This window comes from Hippoglossus stenolepis, chromosome 1 (genome assembly GCF_022539355.2).
Source record: "Hippoglossus stenolepis isolate QCI-W04-F060 chromosome 1, HSTE1.2, whole genome shotgun sequence".
Classification (NCBI taxonomy): domain Eukaryota; kingdom Metazoa; phylum Chordata; class Actinopteri; order Pleuronectiformes; family Pleuronectidae; genus Hippoglossus; species Hippoglossus stenolepis.
In genome coordinates this window covers 24,094,559-24,115,185 of record NC_061483.1, presented here as the reverse complement: position 1 = coordinate 24,115,185, position 20,627 = coordinate 24,094,559, and the positions used below count along the sequence as shown (strand labels likewise).

Here is a 20,627-nt window from a genome sequence, read left to right as displayed (position 1 = left end):
TGAATGAGGGGGCTGCGTATCTTCATGCACTGTTAGGGTCTGTTTAAGCCCGTCCTTCCTCCTGCTTTGGATCATGTGGGACATGTCGACTGTTCCATGGTTTCTGATATGAAATATAGCTTTTCACCTGCCCTAACCCTAACCATTCATTATAGCAGCTGACTCTGACAACTAAGTTATTAAAGTAGGACTTGTTCCCATTTTCTGGTGTCAAGGTTTTGTTTAGTTTTTTTTTTACCCTTTTCCAGTCTTAAACTTCTATTGTATTTGCTGTTAAGTTACATGGGTTAATGATATTACACTTGATGCACCAGAAACTTGGCACTTAGCTATAAACAACTAAGATTTGAGTTGAGGATGGGCTCAAGTTAATGTAAAGCTTTCAGACATGCACTGAGGTCTGCACATTGTGAGAATGCAAATGTCTGAGTCCCCCGATAAAATATCCGGAAAATGTCAGAGTGAGGCCATGCGAGCGAGTGGGCATGTAAATGACATTTCAAACACATGGTGGACGTGTCAATGTGATGTAAACTTCATGTCCAGTATTTATCAATTACCTATGTTGAACCTGCGGCATCATATCCTTCTCAAGTGAGGGACAGTTGGAGTAAAGCAATATGACGAAGGTTGTGTTTTCACCTATCCACCTAAATGTGAACATGTTTGACTACATATGGACCATGGAGAATAAAATATTGGACCCATGACACATTCCAAACACTGATTTACTGGGACTTTGTAAACATAAACAATGCCTTACCTTTGCAACATCTAAATCCCCTTGGCAAATGCTGTGACAAAAGTTGGGTCAGATCAGGTCACATTCCCTGTATTTGTCAACTTCCTATTGGTCATATGCCTGTTGGTGTGTTTCAACATGTGATAACTGTTCCTCTTTGAGGAGGTGGCTTCCCTGAGCTTGACAGTTGGTTTTTACAACTTGATTATTGTGACTAAACATAGGACTCAACACATCCTCAAACATGAAATCTGTGGCTTACCGTAGGTGTGGGTCGGGGGAGAAAATACTTCAGAAATTGTTTTCAAAAAAGATATTTGGCAAGATGTTAACTCTTTCTGAAGGGAGCAGAGTGTGACCAGTGGGCAATGACAGACGAAGGGAGGAGGAGACTTTTAATGGTGCAACCACAAAAGCTGCATTTCAACCGAAACAAACTTGAAGTTTTAGTCCCAGGAACCTTTTTTCAAGGAATTAAAAGGTTTCTGCAGGACTGCAGACTGGGAGGTAAAGCAAAGTAGCATGCTGACATATGAACAACAAACTGTTCCACCCAAGTCCACCAGGAGACAGTAATGAAGAAGACAACAATAAAGATGCTGTGTATAATTGAGCAACACAACAACAACAGTTAACATGGAGGAGAAACAAATCTTGCAGGTGTTGATCCGAAAGAGTCAAGCACTGGTGAAGAAACATATTCTAAAAACTCCTGAAATACTAGACTTAAAGTGAGGAGACAGATTGTATGAGCTACTGCAGATTGGCCAGCTGAAATAAAACATTGTTAACAGTACTCGACCAATAGGGCATCAATCCCCACCCCAAAGGTTCCTGTGCTTTCATTACTACTATCCCCAGAACTTAATTTATACCCTGGTCCCTGCAGTGGAAAAGCACTGAGTTTCTGCAAAGGTTTCTGGTGCCTGACAGTGATTTTCTGTGGTGAAAAGTACAGCTATAAGGGAAAGGCTGGTATAAGAGTGACAGGAATTGCAGAGGCTGACATGTCATCAACTGTGCAGAAGAAGCAGAAATGCGGAAAGGAGGGATGCGTGTGTATGTGTGTGCATGTGTGAGAGAGATGTAGTTCCCACTGGTAAATTTAATAATATCTTCTAGTCTGTGAATCTTGGTTTATTTTCTCACCTTGCACGTTTGAGATGTGGAAATAAATGAGCTGTGAAATTTCTGCTGATGAATTTGAATGCTTTCCAAAATTTTGAGAAGATTAAAAACTATGGTTTGTGTCAGCCTCGTTTCAGTCACCATATTATTTGTCCATATTATGTTCACAAGGAGGTGGACTGACAGATTTGTAATGCAGCGGAAAGTGCAGGATAACATTTCCACAGAGCAAACCAACACAGAGGCATAATGGTGAGGTGTACAGGTGGAATGTACACATTCAAGTGCACAAACGTACCTCCATGTCTGCCATGCCCTGTGCAGTGTACCTCCACAGAACAGCCACAATAATGCACTCACACTCAACTTGTCCAACAAGGTAGATAGACACTGACACACACATACTTGTTAACAGTCGTCTAATTAACTCTGGCATCTTGTTATACATATTTGACAAAAACAAGCGAGCGAGCCACGGAAGTGAGCAGTTTTGATGAAATGGCTGAAGTGAGAGGGTGGCATGTATCGCTTGCAGTTTTCTTTTTAAGCGTAGCCTGCTCTTGCTGGCTATTCCAGGATTACCAACCATAGCTTTAAATCATACGACACACACACACACACACACACACACACACACACACACACACACACACACACACACACACACACACACACACACACACACACACACACACACACACACACACACACACACACACACACACACACACACACACACACACACCTCTAATAAATGTTGTCCTCTTGTTATAATCATCTGTTTTTGACAATTTTTCTCCTACCTAGTAAAGATCTAGGCAGCAGATTTTAGATACAACATTTGTCACAGCAGCCGGTCTGTCCATTACTAATTAAAAGAAGAGGAATTCAACTACAGGGCCACAAGCACAATGAAACCCGAAAGGTTAAAAAAGGTGCTAAAAATACAACGCTGCTAAAGGCTTGCTGGCTATCGCCTCACTGACCACCGGATAATGAGATAGCTTGGTTGGGTCTCACAAGATACTCACTATTATAACAACATGTTTCATATACAGCCATTGTAAACAATCTAATATCAACATTATACAGTCAAAACGTATCTCCCTATTTGTATCATGATCCAGTTACTTCTAATAGGACTGCTATAATTAGTGTGCATGTAAACATAGTGTATGACTGCAGGAACACAAAGAACTGAACGTTCCCTCTTTTTCTTTTTCAGCTTTCTCATTGCCACTGGCTGCCAGGTGCAACGGGTGGTGCTGAATGATTTGAGAAATTCAAGCCTCTGAGATCTCTGCTTCTGCCTGTGCTTTCAGAGGCTGTCTGGATTACTGGAAGCAAGAAATGAGTCATCAGCTTGTGTGGTTGACAGTCTGCTCATCCAGCCCAAAGCCGTGTGTTTAGTTTTTTTGTTTTAAGGGATGCTCATTTATCGAGATCCTGCGTGACAGTCATACAGAAAATATATATTCTCTGCAGCTAACGTGCAATTATGTGGGGAAATAAATTCACCAGCAAAATTGGGGAAAGTGGAGCTCCTTCCCCTACAGGTTCGGATGCAGAGCGACACAAATGCCTTGTTTCAATGGCACTTCAGAAATCGCGGTGAGAGGCGTTAGAGTCGCTCTGCACTTATTTAACTTTTATGCCACTGCACAATTTCTGTACAATCCAGAAATGGAAATATTCAAATTCTTAAAATCAGCCTTAAATCCTAAAGGTGCATAGATTTGTGTATGAAGCATGTGTGTCTGTGTACATATGCACGCACTTCTCCAAGCATGTGCTGCTTTAGTGTGAGCCCATGCCAGGCCTGCCCCCTCTGATAAGCAGGTCTGGTACACTTTGTGACTGTCTGATTGAGGTCCTCCAGGGAAGGCCCGGCTGAAGTGGAGGGGGTAGTTTGCATTCTTGGCCATTTCATGAAAAAAGGGTGCAACCATGGGAGTAAGCCAAGAGGAGGGCTCAATTATGCATGGTTAAACAAAGCCCAAGGCTACCAGCGAGCAATGTCTCAGCAAACTCACTGCCTCTTTCTGGAGCTCCAGACTCCAGGAGGACCCCAACTCAATGGCACAGAGGGAATACAGCAAAAAAAATAAATAAATAAATAAACAAACCGGGACATACGAACGTATCTCCTGATAAATCACTAGATTGTGTTATGACAAGTGCAGGCACATTGAAACTAAACTTCTCAGAGGGCTACAAAACAGTGCTTAAAAGCAAACATTTCCATTCACACGAGGTCAAATGATACATCGAAGAGTTTACAGTAACAATAAACCATCTCGAGAGGCGAGGCGGCTTGTGAAGCCATCAACGACGGTTTACTCCGAGCACAGAAAATGACTCAACTAATTGTAGACCTGATTTCTCAAATATACACAACAGTAATCCTCTCAGGAGCCAGCTGTGGAGTACTGAAGTCCCACATTAAATATTCTAATGATGTAAATACCCCCTGTAAGTAATCCATTCATTCTTTGAGCGTATTTGTAGGCTACAGCTATACTTCATAGTTTGAAAAAGCCGTTTTCAAACTAAATCGATCTTTGTCCACGCAAGCATTTTGGCTCTGTATCAGTTTATTTCCCCATCCATACTAACACGCCTGAAAACACATATCACGTGTCCAGTCACTACACTGGGCATGCGTGTGTCCATTTGCTCCAATAATAATTGTCTTCTATGCATGTAAGCTTTTGTATCATTGTAAAATGCAGAATTTAACAGCACAACAGCTGTTTGCAAAGACAACAGGCTACTCAACGCTTGTAATTGATAATCCATGTTGTGATCTAAAGTGGCAGCCGAGGCTAATGCAGGTTGTTTTCTTCCAGAAAGGGGTCATGTGATAGGAGCCTGACAAATCAGCAAATGCTACATTGTGACCGAAAAGACTCAATAAGCAAGTGGTTGCGAGTATCTATGTCATCATTTCTAAACATCTCCATTTCCCTTCCTGCCTAAGGGCATGGTCACACATACGCAAATGTGAATATCGTGGGTCAATGTTCATCAAATTTGAACTCCACGAGAAGCCACGCTGCGATTTGATTTAGCCACAGTAAGCGAATGTTTTATTTGCCCCTCGCTCACACAGATTGAAAGTGAATGGGAGGTGGAAGTACGCCACTGCTACTAAAACAGGGCCAGCAGCGTTTCTAAACTTCTCAGTTTTAACGGCTCTAAAACTCCAGTGTAGTGTGGACGCCGGGTGTTTCCGTAGCAGAGTTGATTCGCTCTTTAAATGAAAACGTAGCCTCAGTGTTTGGAGGAAATAATCATGCAGATCTGATTTGCATAGTCACAGTGTTTAGTTTTGCTTAAACCCTCAAAACATAATTAACCCTTCAGGAACAGCAGTTCCACCTTTAACCAGGTCAGAGGTGACTTTTCCACAGCAAACCCCGCAACTTCAGCAACTGGACACTCAGCATCTGGCCCCTCTTTCTTCAGACACACAATAAATCGGAAAGTATGTGGCTTTGGTTACATGTAAATTATAGGCAGTTCTTCCAGAGCCCGGGTGGGTGGAGTGGAGGATCAGTATCCATGCATAGTGCACATATGAATGGAGGCAACCTGGCTAAAAAGCTTTCTCCCGATATCTTCCTCTTGTTTCCCTGGGAAACAGGAGAGGAGGGCTGGAGTCAGGTGACAGGGACGTCCAAAAAACACACACACACGGGCACACACACCCACACACACCCACACCAACACACACACACTATCTATACTGTACTTAGAGCTGAGGAACAGATTTAATTACAGTTTTAAAGACCAAATAGTGTCAGCATTTTTCTTCTTGGTGGCATTATTAGCTTGTTCCTGCTCCAAATAACTGAGTTACCCTGTTATTCTACAACTTTTTATAAGCAGAAGATGTTTTGATCCAGACTATAACGCCACCTGAGACCGAAAGCTGGTGAAGCTAATGACTATTTCAGCAGAGACAGCGGCGGTTGAAGCCAAGAGCAAGTGTGTATGAAAGACACAGAAAGCTGCAGACAGATTTACCAGGTCCAGAATTTGTTTGATCCAATATGGATTCAGTTGGGGATGTTTCAGTTCAAATACCAATATTCTCAGCGATCCTCAGAGAACTAATGAGGTAAAATGTACAAGGAACCTTCTAACCTGCATTATCAAAACATTAATGTTTACATTAAGAATTGACCCTGAAGCGGTATCAATGCATATTATATTTACATTATCACCAAGTGCAGAGGGTGCACAGTGCAGAGTTAATTCGCCCGGTATCAAGGCAAGTCAACAATCCTGAAAAGGTAAACAAATCCAGGGCTATAGTGTTTTCAGTTTAAATCAAATAACCAGACAGCAACGGTTTGTTTTTGTTCTGTTTTGCCATATTGTGGGAAAACAGACACACACACTCTTGTACTTGTATCTTAATGAGACACTCGTAATGCATTCCCTAGCCACTTATCCTAACCTTAACCAGCACAACTAAATGCCTCATCCTTACCCTAACCTAAACCTAGCCCTGAAACAGCCCATTGAAAAAGGGAGGACTGGCCAAAATGGCCTCACTCCCTAGGGTCTATGCTATGCCATGGTCCAAACAAATATATAAATACAAGTACATACACACATACACACACAATGCAAGCAGGTATCTGCCTTCAGATACGCCGTTGGTGTCAATGGAGCAGCTCCTTCCAATTTTTCGTCTTAGCAAATGAATGGTCAACCAATCAGAAATAAATAAAGAGGCATCATTTTTTTTTTTAAAAAGTGTGATTATTGTGGAAGACATTGAAACATCTGTATAGGTTGTATTAAGTTAAATTACAAACTAACAAGTCTTAATGACCATTTGTCCTCACTTTTTATGAACAACGTTAACGGCTCACAGCAACCACTGTCGAAACCTCCGACCACATGAGATGAAGCACGAGTGCTACATGTCAGTGTTCAAAAGCAGCAAGTTAGTTATTAGTTGCCACATTAATACATATTCAAACATACATGCATATATTCATACAGTCAACAGTGGTGAGGCACAGTCCATAGCAGCAAATTGAATGCATTTATAAAGTGATTCTCTAGTCTTTAACAACTAGGCAAAATGCTTTGCACGACAAGTCACATTCACCAATTCTGTGAATACAGTGCTTACATACTGTATATGTATATATTATATATATATATATATATATACACAGTGCTCCTCTGTCACATCCCATTCACTGATGGAACAGGCATGAGGGCTAAAGAATCAAGGGATTGAGCCATTGCCACAAATTGAATAAAATCACTCCCACTCTGCATCTGACCACACAGACATGTTACACTTATTACGTTTAGAATCAGTGTACTATGCTCTTTCTAAGCACCATTATCTCCAATGTCCATTAGGAATCAATGCACATAAATCCACTTAGACATAACAGAAAAAAGACACTCTATATAACCACAGAACTAACCTGAGAACCATCATAACTTCATAACATCAAAGTGAGTCACTGGTTTGAATTTTATAGATCCAAAGCTACATAATTCAGCACATGAACAACCCTAACCCTAACTTACAGAACATGAAGTCAACTGAAGCAAATTAACAAATTGCTTTGATTTTCAGGCTAAAAATGGATGGATGAAGCCAGGGCTTTCTATTTCTCTGAAACTGCAAATATAGAGCATCGAATGTGTTTTGGTGATTTATTGGCAGGCAGTGAACTGGAAAGATCATTCTGAGAGGCCATTAACATTGTAGGTCTGATCAAGCTAAATATAGAAAGCAGCTCCGAGTATAAAACACAGTGATGAATGACTGATGCTACAATCCAACAAAGGCAGCAACACACATTGCTGCTGTACTCGTGAGGCCACAGTTAGAGACAAGACAATAAAACTCTTTTTAGAGATGTTCAGATATCAACACAGGCATCAGAATTGCCCACAAAGCTACCGAACAGGTTGTTTAATCGGCGAGTTGGCAAATCTATGATACACTGTCTTAAAAGTGTACTGGTTAAGATAAAATTGTAATTTTCTTTGCCCGGAAATCCCTTCTTCTTTGCTGCTCAAAAACAGCAGTTACGCTGTACTGCCACTGACAAATATTATTTTTAGAGCGGCAGAGAAGAAGTTATTTCCAGTAGTGTAGCGAAATTTCAGCAGTTATAGACGACTTTGCCGGTTGTCACTAGTGTCGCCAATAACAACATGAGCAATCTCATAAAAGCATTTTAATAACCATCACATGAAAGAGCACAAGGAGTTCACCAAGGCAACGATGTGCAGCAGCAAACTTTGGAAACAACGACAAACTGGTTGAGTTCACTATTGTGTATTCCTTGATCTCTTTATTTTTGTTCTTTTATAATTATGATTGTAAAACTAAATCATAAAGGAAGTTCTATGGCTTTTATTCACTGTATGCATTTGTTTTTCAAAGGATTTAACCTGAGTCAGGCAATACAACAAGGGTTAGTAACATAAAGCTGTTGAAATATGTTATATCTAAGTTGTTATTTTTGTAAATGCACTGGGATCGGCTGATACAAAGTCCAGGTATTGGAATCAGTATCGAGAAGGGAAAAAAGGGTATGGCAACATCTATAACAATTTCTCCTATTATTTCATATATATGGAGTCGTACTTACCACAGGAGCAGCAGGTGAAGCAGTTTGTGTGATACAGGTTCCCCATGGCCTGGCACGCTTGGCTGGCTCCATACACACCCTTCCCACATTTGATACAGATACCTGTTACACACACACACACACACACACAAACACACACACACGGACAGTTAGTTAAGGTCTAGTTAGTAAAGATACTCACTAACACTCACTCACTAAAACCAGCCTCTTACACATCCTGCGGTCCAAGCCATTTGAACTTTAAACCGTTCAAATGGCTTTGTCTTTGTAAGGTTTTATATCGTTTGAATCTTTGACTCCAAAGCAAAGAACCTTCTGTGAGCACTGATCTGCTTCTGCTTTACGCCGAATGTTAGAACCTGTTTGAGATGGTGGGAATATTTAACTAGCGATTCAGTGAAGAGATGTTTGCTACAGTACTTGTGTGCCCCATAAGAATCAAACAATCGCTGGACATGCTGCAGGCTTTGTCAGAGCTTTGCTGGAAAGCTGATCAAAAACAAACCCCAAACTCTGCCAAAGCCTGTGTGCATTCCTTTAATTATGCAACACTCAAATTAAATCTGAAAAAGATGAAGTAACAAATATCATCACTACTGTATTTCCACAGGCAGATTTCATCCATTGTTCTCTCTGTGTCTTCTGATGCCATTTGAAAACCAAAATCACTATGAAACTAAAAGATGTCAAAGCAAGTTGAGACCAAACTGTCTCAAACATAAAGCATGAAGCAGACTAAGAGATAACTCTTAATGATTTCTATTGTGCAAACTTAACTTGTGTCATTTCCATGCATTACATCATACTGTTTGAGGGCAGCCTACTTCAGGAAAGCTGATTATTACGGATGTGCAGGGATTGTCAGGAAGGGCAGACCGTGTTCTTCCAAACACTTAGTTTCCTTGTTACGGCAACGTCTGACTTGACTTTTAGAGGACATGGTCTTTGCAGGTAATCAGGTTTGACTTGACTAGGTTATATAAATCAACAAGAGCATTTACAGATGAGAAAGATGACATTTCCACCATCTATTCTTTTATACTTAGGGTGATTACAATGATTTCAGAAATACTGAGGTCACAAGTCCACACTTCCTCATCATCAACTAAGAAGAGTTTGAGAAGCCTCAAAAAAGTCTGTATATTATTATTTATTCTGATTATTTAAAATTCCAGACTTTCTCTGTCACATTACACTAATTAACTGTTTAACTCAAGTGCTGGCAACATACATAAAAACCCACCAGTGTAATCAGATAATGGTGAAAGTAATAACTGCTCCCACCCTTACATCAATGTTCCTCACCCAAATAAGTAATGTACAGTGGAGCATGCAGGACAGGGGACAGTTTCATTTGTGTTACTGGAGGTTTACCTCTGTTGCTAAAGGAGAACAGAAGTTGTCATGGAAGGGTTATTTTTAATACAATTTACTTTGATAGTTTGTCCCAGGAAGTGAAACAACCATCCGATTGCAACAGTCCCAATATGAGTGATGCACAGACTGACTCAGAGATCCACAGGTACATGAGTATATAAGCCTGAACTAACCAACTACACAAACAGTGGCTAAAGAGTATCTGAAAGCAGCAGAAGCAGCAGACCAACAATCTCCAAACTCTTGTGCACACGACGACCTCCACTGGGGTCACATTCCTGAGGGAGTGCAGGGTCAAAGCCTTGGTGGGGTGAGTCCAGGGTCACAGTGCCCACAGGACACAAGATCTCACAAGATCCCAACATGAGAGCTGCACACTAACACCCCCCCCCCACCTCCTCCCACAGAGACATTATAACATTTTACTTGTATGTAAAATAGACACGTCTCAGGAGAGATCCAGGACAAGGATACACTTCTTTCTGTGACGCAACCGTGGAATTCCATGGCTATCTGAGGCAATAATTTCCCTTTCATAAACACGTCCGGGCGCAAACTGTGACATTGTAAAAGAACAGATAACGCACAAGGGTACAGGAAAACCATCCGAAGGTTACATGTCTTCCCTTTAAACCAGACGTATTTGTACAAATGAATTAGTCTGAATCAAAGTTAAATATTGGCATTTCCTGCTATAACCTGAACCTGTGACTGCACTTAACAAAGATAACAGAGCGCAACGGGAGATAAGAATGAACAAGTAAACTTTAAATGATCATAAGTGGGTTAAACAGTTTTGCCAAAATAAAAGTCGATGATGGCAAACAAAGGGAGGAAAAAAGCACATAGGTTCCTGTGGCCAATAAGGCTTTAAAACAGGGTCTCTAACAGGGAGCAGGAAGCCACCTGACTGAAGCTGTCAACAATGAATGAATCATTTACCTCTGCAGATTCATTCTTATAGTAGAAAACATTATTCCTCAGGAGACTCACTCTGGTTGAGTGTAGGTAGACCATGCTTTTCTCATTCATAATAAATAGACTCTAGGAGACAGTAAATAAAAAAACACCATCTTTTAGCCTTTTTATAAAAAACTAGAATGACATGAGAGCACATATCTCTGCAAAGGCCCAACAGCCCCCTTATGATCCACACCTACATTTACAGAATAAACGATGCAGATAATGTGTACATTTATGTTTACATTTTACATAAAATCATTAGAAAGAATTAAAGTTGTATTTATTTGGTTATAATTGGGTTAGGGTTAGGGGTTAATCCTAAACCTAGTTATATTTATAGTTATTGTTTTAACTGTAAAATATCTAGCCTCGACTACATTTCTTTACCATATGGGTTTGATTGCAACATCTTAGGAATCATTACCATTTGTTTGTATATAAATGGCTGATAAATCTGTATCTGACATTTCTTTACTCCCTAATATTGTATTGGCATCTGCTCCCAAAAGCCCATATGGGTCAAGACCTACTTTAATTGCTGTTTTCAAGTGGTATTGTTTAAATTCTTTTTAAACTCTCCCTCCCTTCTTAGCTCTTATTTTGTATTTCTTTTGAAATAATTGATTTATGGCAGTGCTGTTACTCACATAGCTCCCTGGCTTTGACTCTCTACCCAACGGCTACACTGAAAACGTATGATTTATTTATACAGCTGTATCGATATACTATTCACTCTGGTTGAAACTATACTGCGCTTATTTAAAAAAAAAAATCTATACAGCAAGATTCATTTCATCTCCATGGAATTTTCTCTTTGTCATGAGAAAACCACTGAAAACAACTGTAAATGGGGATAAATGGTCACAAGAGTCCAAATGTGATTTGTAATGATTTCCACACATGCTTAAAGTCCCTAAGGCTCTTATGAGTGAGGATGTGGTTATCATAATTTTACAGGACAGCAAGAAAATCTCTGGTATTCATTTAAAACAGGATGTTGAATCTCTTATGTGTAGATTTCATAACATGTCCATGTGGTCAGGACAGGGTATTGTGTCTTCCCTGGAGTTAAAAGTAAACCAGCATCACTTGGGTGGATGCGCTTAAATTCTTTTACCTTTGGAAATCCAACCCTGTTGTTGAGATTAAGTCCTGTTTGGTTTTTAGAAGCAGGATTGTTGGATCTTAATCTGATCTTTCTGATATGATGCTGCCATAGCATGAAAATACTTGTGTTTTCCAAACACACTTGACATTGTGCCTCCAAGCTCACTGAACACGACCCAGGACGTGCTGTGAGTTGTAAAAAGGTTTGCACAGCCTGATTCACAAAGCTCTACTGACCACTCAGTGTGACTTTGACCCTTTACGGCTCAATATCAAACCAGCCCCTGGAGATATGAGCAGGGTACGTGAGCACCGTCAATCAAACAAACAAACAAGAGGGTGGAATTTATAGAGAGATGAAATGAACATTGCAAGTATGTCAATCCAAATGTTGCCAAATAATTTAAAACCTATGCACGTCTTGCAGAAGTGATTCAAGCCCTGCAGTTCCATGTATCCCTCAAGGACAAAATAATAAATGAGAGTCAGACTCTCCAGCATCAGAGCCTGAAAATACGTCATCATTTCACGAGAGGGGTCCTTCACACACCAGATTATGTGTGCTTAACAGTGAGACTTAAATATTATAGATCTAATCTGAGGTCAGTCGTGTGCATGCACAGAATATACAGAGTCAAGAGGACGCTGCAGAGCGGGCCAGTGTGCCGCTGTCCACAAGTCAGCATGTGTGTGTGTGTGTGTGCGTGCGTCAGGCATGTGCATGACTACTGCCATTATAATTCTGGGCAGGTGATCAGACTTGACCCCCACCAACTATGTCTGGCCCGCCAGCCAAGATCGTGTGCCAAGTGTCTGGTGTTGCCCCCGCTCCCCACTGGCTGGTTAATGAAGGGCTTCGCGGGGGAGTCAGGGCAGGGTGGTGGGGGTGGTGGTGATGAGGAGGGGGACTACAAGGGGGTGGGGTGGGCCTCACTACTCTGCCACTTCAATTCCAGGGCCTGTATCGGGCCAGCTGTTGATTCACAGCTCCGTCCTTCGCCACCACAACAAACAGAGCCCACACAAGGGCCGGCCGGCTGGCAGAGCGGAGCGGGGCAGAGCCGGGCAGTATGGGACACTGCCCACCCCTCAAGAAAAAGCCCTGGCGATCAATTTCTCCACTGTCGCTACGGAAACAGAGCTGTCTCTATTGGGGCTCGGTGTGTGTGTGTGTGTGTGTGTGTGTGTGTGTGTGTGTGTGTGTGTGTGTGTGTGTGTGTGTGTGTGTGTGTGTGTGTGTGAGAGGAGCGTCTGACTGCATTCTTCCCTCTCCCTCCCGTCCCTTTCTCTCTCTCCATCCCCACTTCCACCCATCTTGCTTCTTTCTCCATCACCCCTTCCCACCCCCCCTTTTCTCTTCTTTCCCTCCTGTCTTCCATCCTCCCTCCTCTCTCTCACCTGCTCCTCTGGAACAAATCTACAGCTGTCTCAGCCTCACTCCGAGCAAGTGCACCGGCTATAAAACAAGCCACTGTTCTCTGGCCTCGGCCATTTGTCGGGCTGCCGATTCAAAAAAGGTGGACGGCGACTTCCTCAGTGGCCTCTCTGGAGCTGCTGCTGCAAACATATTTGGTCTCAAACTCCCTTATCACAATAAACCACACCACAAAGTCCAATTCTTAGAGGAAAATCTTTTAAAGAAAAGCCTAAATAAAAGAGGAAGTCAGTAGTTCAGCCAACACATGCTTTCATTCCAAAATGCCTTTCAGATCCCATAACGACAAACATTTTCATTTTGGGCGGCCCCCAGTGTGAGATTCACATCCCTGCTGTAACTCATCAAACTGTACTTGACCACAGTCTTTTTTACCCCATGCTCCAGAGGACAACTGTATTTCCAACAAGCCCACACCATGCCGCCGCTCTGGGTGTCTGCTCTGGCAGAACAGAGGGTTCCATTCAGCGAGGTGCAGCGCTGTGCAAATTTTTAGCTGTGCCAAGACAGAAATTAGTATTGCCCTGCAAAGCCACTCTCATCTGCCAAAGGGGGACCGGTTAGTGGGAAACGCAGCTCATTCGCATGTTGCAAATAGACCTCGCACACACACGACAAACCTATAAATACTCTCAAACCATTTCTTCGACTTCCAGTTTCAGCATGTCTGTGTTTGTAATACAGAGAAGGTTAGGTGTGACATTTAACGTGACTAATACTACTACATGTTTTATCAGTTGGTGCTACAGAGAATTATTCATACTCAGTGGGATTCAATGAAGCAATAAAGGGAAATGCTGCTCTTTTCAGCTGGAAACTTTAATTTGGACCATTATTTTGGACTTGAAACTTGCTCTGTCTGTCAGTGAAGAACCAAAGCCTTCAGCAGAAGTTTTTTTGTTCTGCGAAGGAGACCCTGCACTGATCTCCCAGATACCTGAGGGCTGATGTGTTCATAGACAGTGTAAGGGAAGGAGTCAGAGCCAGAGCAGCAGTGCCTTACACTTCAGGCACTTGAGGTGAAACTTTGTGCCAGATGAAAACTATTGGTTTGACTGACCTGCTGAGCTGTTTTGACCAAATTAAAGTCAATCAGGCACCAACGGTTTATGAAAGAAGTGTGTGAGCATCTCAATCAAATCTTTGGCATTTGGGTTTGGGGGTTTTTGTGAAATCATTTCCTAAATCATCTCTCAGACCTACAGAGGCTCATTTGTGTAATGAATTGGCAAAGTTTTCAGTGTTTTTTTCAGATTATGCCTAGCAACTAGTTGTAAAAAGACCCTCAGGTGTATTTGCAAACAAGCCAGCAGTTGTCATTACATACCAAAGTATTCCTTTTTCATGTGCATCTCTAACTCCTTCTCCAGCTCCAAGGTGAGCGCCTCCAGCCGCCTCTCCGCCTGGCTCGGCCCGCTCTCTCGGCTGGGGGTCACCTGGTAAGGTAACTTAAACCTCTGGCCCGAGGAAGTTGCCTTTGTGGACACCCCGTAACTAAACGACTGCGACCCTGCGGTCATCTCCGGGGTTCCTGCCGCCTGCAGCTGGGGCTCGGGCACCGCCGAGAGTCCCTGCAGGTGGAGGCGGTTCTGGATCCCGTTGGAGTCTCCGAACTCCTGCAGCAGCGTGTCTTCGTGTAATCCGCTCCCCAGCATCGACGACCTGGGTGAGGGCAGCTGCAGGTCCGGGTAGGTGCTCATAGAACCCCTGGAGCTGCGGGAACTTCTGGAGCTGTGGCTGGAGATGCTGGAGCGGGGGCTGACCACGCAGTTAGCGGTGGTCCCCGGTCTGGCGCTCCCGTCCTGGCTGCAGATGCTGGAGCGGGGACTCGCCAGCGGCGCTGCATGGAGGATCGCCCCCTCCAGATCGTGGTTGACCACGGGCCCGTACCGTGAATCGGAGTAGCTGGACCTCGGGCTGGTGGTGAAGGAGTACTGGCTGGCCGTGCTCGACCTGGGGCTGGCGTGTCTCTGGTCGTAGCCCATGCTGATGCCGCTGGTGCGGTTGCTGCTGGGCTTGCTGCAGCAGTCACAGCTGTTGAGGCTGGCCCGGGGGCTGGAGTGCTTACTCGTGTCGCTGGCGGTGCTTGCATAGCTGGATCTGGGGCTGAGCACGCTGCTGCCCTCGCAGTGCACCAAACTAGACCTGGGGCTCGTGTACCTGTCCTGACCCGGCACCACCAGACTCGTACGCGGGCTGCTGATGCTGGACCTCGGGCTGGCATGCTTGCTCTGCTCCTGAGAGGACAGAGAGGACGCCAGGCTGGACCGAGGGCTGGTGGCGTTGTACCTCCCGTCGTGGCTGCTGCTGATGCAGACGCTGTTGCACCTGTTGCCGGGGAGAGCCACCGGTTTGTTGAGCGGCACGCCGTCGAAGGCGGAGCCGGTGCTGTACCTGTGGCCCTGCACCTCCAGAGAGTACCTCCGGTGCCGCTCGGCAGCGCCGGTGTAGCAGGGCAGAGCCACCTCGGATTTGGTGCAGCAGCCCTCCTCGGTGTAGCCCGCGTCTCTCTGCGGGGCGCAGAAATCCACCGGTACGGCCCGGTTGCAGCTGACGGGTCTCACCGGAGCCGCGTTGTACACTTTATTTCCAGGCGTGAAATTCTCCACCGTGTGATGCTGCTGGTGGAGCACAGAGCTGCCATTCATCGGCGCACTTTTGTGCTCCGCTAGCGCCGGAGCCGAGAAGTCCAAGTCGGGGTTAATCACCAAGTCTCTCCTGGAGTTGTACATCCCGTCTTTGTAGGCTTCGTACAGGGACAGGTCGTCCATCCGGAGCCCCAGCTCCTCCTGGTAGTGCTCCATGTTGAGGCAGAAACAAGTTCACTCTCGGTGTCGCTCCGCTCCGAGCAGCGCGGCGGAGCACTAATTGCGTTTCACATGGAAATCAAAACAAAACGCCGCGGTGCTGCCGTCTCTCATTCACACTAAACACACCGACGTACACCCGCAAACCTCCACCGAGTCCCGCATCGGCTCCTCCTGCTCTGCCCCGCTCCGCGCAAATAACACAAACTCTTTCTCACAGTTGCAGCCGACAGGGAAACGTTTGTCAACTTCAGTTTTTGTTAAGTTGAAAGGTCTTTACAGTCAATGGCGCGCTGCGCGGAGGAATTTCCCCTTGTTGGTTTTTCCTCTACATTTCTCTTCCCGCCTCTCCTCTGTGAATTAAACTGCCCCGGATAATCTGCTACGCTGCGAATATCACTAATGTGTAAGTCCGAGCTCAGCAAGCGGAGGGAAATGTGAAATAAACGGCGTTTTACTGCGGGGACTCGTTCGCGTAAAAGGAATGCGGGGATGTAGACGGGATGCGCTACGCCTCTGTGGAATGTGGTTAATGCTGCAGAGAAACAATGATTGCGACCAACTCAGCAAGGGGCTGCCGGCCTGAAAAGAGGAGAGTTTAGAGAGAAGGGGACGTCTGCATTCATCCCGGGCAGACTCACATACCACACAAAGCACGCCTCACCTGGTCCGACTCCAGCTACACCACCAGCACACTACTGCAGTGGGCTGCTTACATGCAGCACACGGCCGAAACCCAAGTTTATACACACTTTCTATAAAGATCGAATGATAAAACATATTCTCAGGTCCACCAAAGAATGCGAGGAGTGTCCAGTCAATAGAGTTTAAAAGATATTTCAGTATCAAATAAATCCTTGAATGATTATTTTAAGGTTATATTTGCTTGAATAAGAGAAATTGAGGTGAATATAAAACGTTTAATTTAAACAAATGTTTTTACGTGATGGTTTGTCTCGTGAATTGTTACTTTGAGTTCGTAATAATATGCCTGAGTAGATATGTTGGAAACATTATAAATGACGCAACTCAAAGTTTATCGAGTCTTTACGCTTTTTTATATCTATCAAGCACACACAGGCGTTTCCATGACTACAGAGGACATATAATGATTTGTTAAAGTCTAATTTTAACCACAGCCACTACTTGCTGAAACCCAACCTTAACCCTGAACTTAAAACATGTTTTCACCTTAGAATGTAAGGATTTATACAACGGAGACCGGTTTTGTGACCCCAGAAGGAAGAATTCCCATAATGTGACTATGTTAACAGATTTAAGTCCCCACAACATGGGTAATACCTGGAACACACACTAATTCTTGATTCGGAAAAATATTTTTGTCATTATCCAAAAATGTATGACAACATATCCAGAACGAGTTCAGAAATCAAACAAACTCAATTAAGTTGTAATGTTTTATTCATACAGTTTTGATTTTGTTCTTGTAATTAAATTAAACACTTGTTTGTATTCAGTAATTGTCCATTTTTGCACTCGACAGATTTATTTTCATGAGGTAACAGTTGTGGAAAAACAGAGGTAGCAATTAGCAAACATGCACACATCAAAGATGTTTTGGTAAATACAATTATATTCAAAATGTTTGGGTCTTACAATATCACATGGAAATGTTCTCAAAAAAACATTTTAATCCTGAGAAACTTCTTCCTTTTGTTGACTTGGTCTTAGATGGCTGCCTTCTTTGTCTGAAGCACCTGTCGGTAATGAGCACTGTGATGTTAGATGTGCACATGTATATTGACTTATGAATACATGTAAACAATCTACATTATTTATGAACCAGTCTTAATACAGTACGTTTGTGGAAAATTATGTTTTTGCTTTAGCTTCTCATCAACTGCCAACGACTGGAAGAAAAGAGAGAGCAATAGCAGCAAAGGCAACAGCAATCAGGATGTTGAGTAGAAATCGACCGAGTGTGGAGTTGTGAGATTTTTTCCCGTGACCTCTGCACCTGAACCACTGCACGGCTTCGTCCAGGTTTTGCTCCTGGGGTTCGTAGCTCAGCTCGGCTTTAGCTTTGGCCATGCTGAAATAGTGCGTCACACCAGTTTTATACACCTCTGTGCGCGTCAGCAGTGGCTGAAAGTTATAGAAGGGGCCGACAAGGTGGTGAATCATTTCTGTGAGAAAGGCAAAAAAGTAAATAAGAGAGAAGGGTAAACGTAGTTTGGGGAAGGGATATCCCAGGCCCTCCACCAGAGGCCTGAAGAATTCAAAGTTATTGACAGGCCTGCCATCTGAGATGAAGTAGGCCTGGCCAGCAGAGCGGTGCTGCTTCTCCAAGGTCAGCGCATCCGCAGCCAGCTCGTGCGCTGACACCAGGTTGTCCACGTGGACAAACTCCACCAGGCTGCTGGGTTCACCGTAAACAAACCTGAAGATCCCCTTCTCTATGTAGCCAACTATCCTGGGGAGGTGCCTCTGCTCCCCAGGCCCGTAGATGCCCGCTGGACGCAGGGCGCAAGTTCTCAGCACCCCCGGGCCGCCCTGCATCGCGGTGCCATTCGCCTTCAGCACAGCCATCTCTGCCAGGGACTTTGTTCTGGAGTAGTGGTCAGGGTGAAGGTGGAGCGGTAGATACGGGAGGCTTTCGTCACCATTCTCTATCACTTGGCCTCCGAACACCACGTTGAAGGTGCTGGTGTAAATCAGCCTTGACACTCTGTGCTCGACGCAAGCCTTCAGGACGTTCTGCGTACCCTGGACGTTCACTGCCTCAATCAGATGGCGGTTCAGCTGCTCCCTGCCAGACATGCCATAGGACGCGATGTGGAACACACAGTCCACACCGGCCACGGCCCTCTCCACTTGAGCATAGTCACGTATGTCACCTTGCACAAACACAACGTCCTCTGGCACTTCCTGGGTTGGAGGCACAGTGTCGAACAGAACGACTCGGGCACCTTTTTTATGCAGGGAGAGCGCCAGGCTGCAGAGATTGAAAAAAAAGTCAATTTTGCAATAATGAACCATAGTCTTCTAGAAACTGTTTCCGCCCTCATTCTTGTCTTTTCTCTTCTTTATATTTATGTTGTTTGCATTATTTTTGACATAATGTATATATATACAGTTTTATTTTGTTTGACTCATATGTATTTACTTATATAAAAGTTTTTAAATGAAGTTGTAGTTAACACCAGATCGTAGGGAAAAAAACAAGTGATGAAATATGCATTTAAATTTTCTGACCAAAAATACGACTGAATTTCTACTTTCCAATGTGCCTCAGCTCTGTGGTCGTCACAGAGCCAGTGTGACTGAAATAACCGATGAGACCGCGCCACCTGGTGGTGGTGAAGCAGCATGACAGCACACACGACTCAGAAACCAGGAGGGTTACTGACACAGCATGTGCAATGTTTTTTTTTGCTCGGAGTAATAAACAATAGGACATAGTTCTTACCGATGACCAAAATAACCACAACCTCCAGTTATCAAAAAAGTGTCTGTGCGTGGGTTTTCCATCGCAGGAGGACAATCTGTGAAATGAATAGAAAAACAATGAAAAGTTAGGTAAACACGCAAGAACACAGTGTTCTCATAAATATGAAAACGCTCCACTTACAAACCAGAATATAGACTAAAAGCATTATGATGTAAACTCGTTACCTAACCTTCCACCTGAGGCAAGTTATCTAACCTTGAACTTCACTCACTAAACGTTGAGAGGAATCAGCTGAAAACATTATGCATTACAACATTATTATTATTATTATTATTATTATTATTATTATTATTATAACACTACGTACGTACACTTATATTCTCCTTTAAGCTTTATTCAACACATTCACAGGCTCTTCAACTCTGACATGCGCAGACTGCACTTAGCACAAATGCTAAATGCTAACCCTAAGTAGTACCAACCTGTGCACGTGTTGGTAGCAAACGAGAAGAATATCTGTAGAATGCCGCTTCTTCAAACCTCTACTTCAGAGCCGGTGTCCACTTCCTCGTTCGGAGCTCTACGTGCTGTTTGTTACGTAAATTACGCAAAACATGTACTAAAAAAATGGACGCGTCTGGAAAAGCTAACACACAACGAGGCAGAGGAAAACAGGAAGTGAAGCCTTCATAATTAAATGTACAATATCGCAATTAACTCATGGCGACAGCGATTTTAGGTGAAAAGTCATACTGTTATATACATAATATACAGACAGTTATTTAAAAAATGGTGAAATAGCAAAAAAAAAACACATCTACTTTCTCAGAAATGTCTCGTCAGTGATATTTTACTTTGAAAGCACTAATCGGAAGTTGTAATCTTACAAACGCTACATTGGCGGGCCCTGCCTGCGCTGTTGTGCCGATCAGTGATCGTGCAGCCTTTTTTGAAGAATATCTATTTTTATTATTGTATAAGTATTAATCTTACAACAATAGTAGGTCATATAAAG

General features: G+C 43.5%; 2 protein-coding genes across 2 annotated transcripts in view; both read right to left on the bottom strand.

Moving 5' to 3' along the window:
- Window positions 1-16,886, bottom strand: part of LOC118111253 (WT1 interacting protein) — a 30,173-nt gene extending 13,287 nt beyond the window's left edge. The window contains exons 1-2 of the mRNA XM_035159690.2: window positions 14,721-16,886; window positions 8,512-8,613 (exon numbers count right to left, since the gene is read on the bottom strand). Of these exons, the coding sequence (XP_035015581.1) occupies window positions 8,512-8,613; window positions 14,721-16,197 (1,579 nt within the window). The 5' untranslated portion in view covers window positions 16,198-16,886. The remainder of the gene's footprint in view (window positions 1-8,511; window positions 8,614-14,720) is intronic.
- Window positions 16,887-17,604: 718 nt separating this feature from the next.
- Window positions 17,605-20,439, bottom strand: sdr42e1 (short chain dehydrogenase/reductase family 42E, member 1). The gene is made up of 3 exons (XM_035159700.2): window positions 20,095-20,439; window positions 19,631-19,706; window positions 17,605-19,156 (listed from the first exon to the last, which is right to left on the bottom strand). Exons 2-3 carry the CDS (start codon window positions 19,690-19,692, stop codon window positions 18,058-18,060), a joined length of 1,161 nt encoding a protein of 386 aa, XP_035015591.2. The 5' UTR covers window positions 19,693-19,706; window positions 20,095-20,439; the 3' UTR covers window positions 17,605-18,057.
- Between the last annotated feature and the right edge of the window lie 188 nt (window positions 20,440-20,627).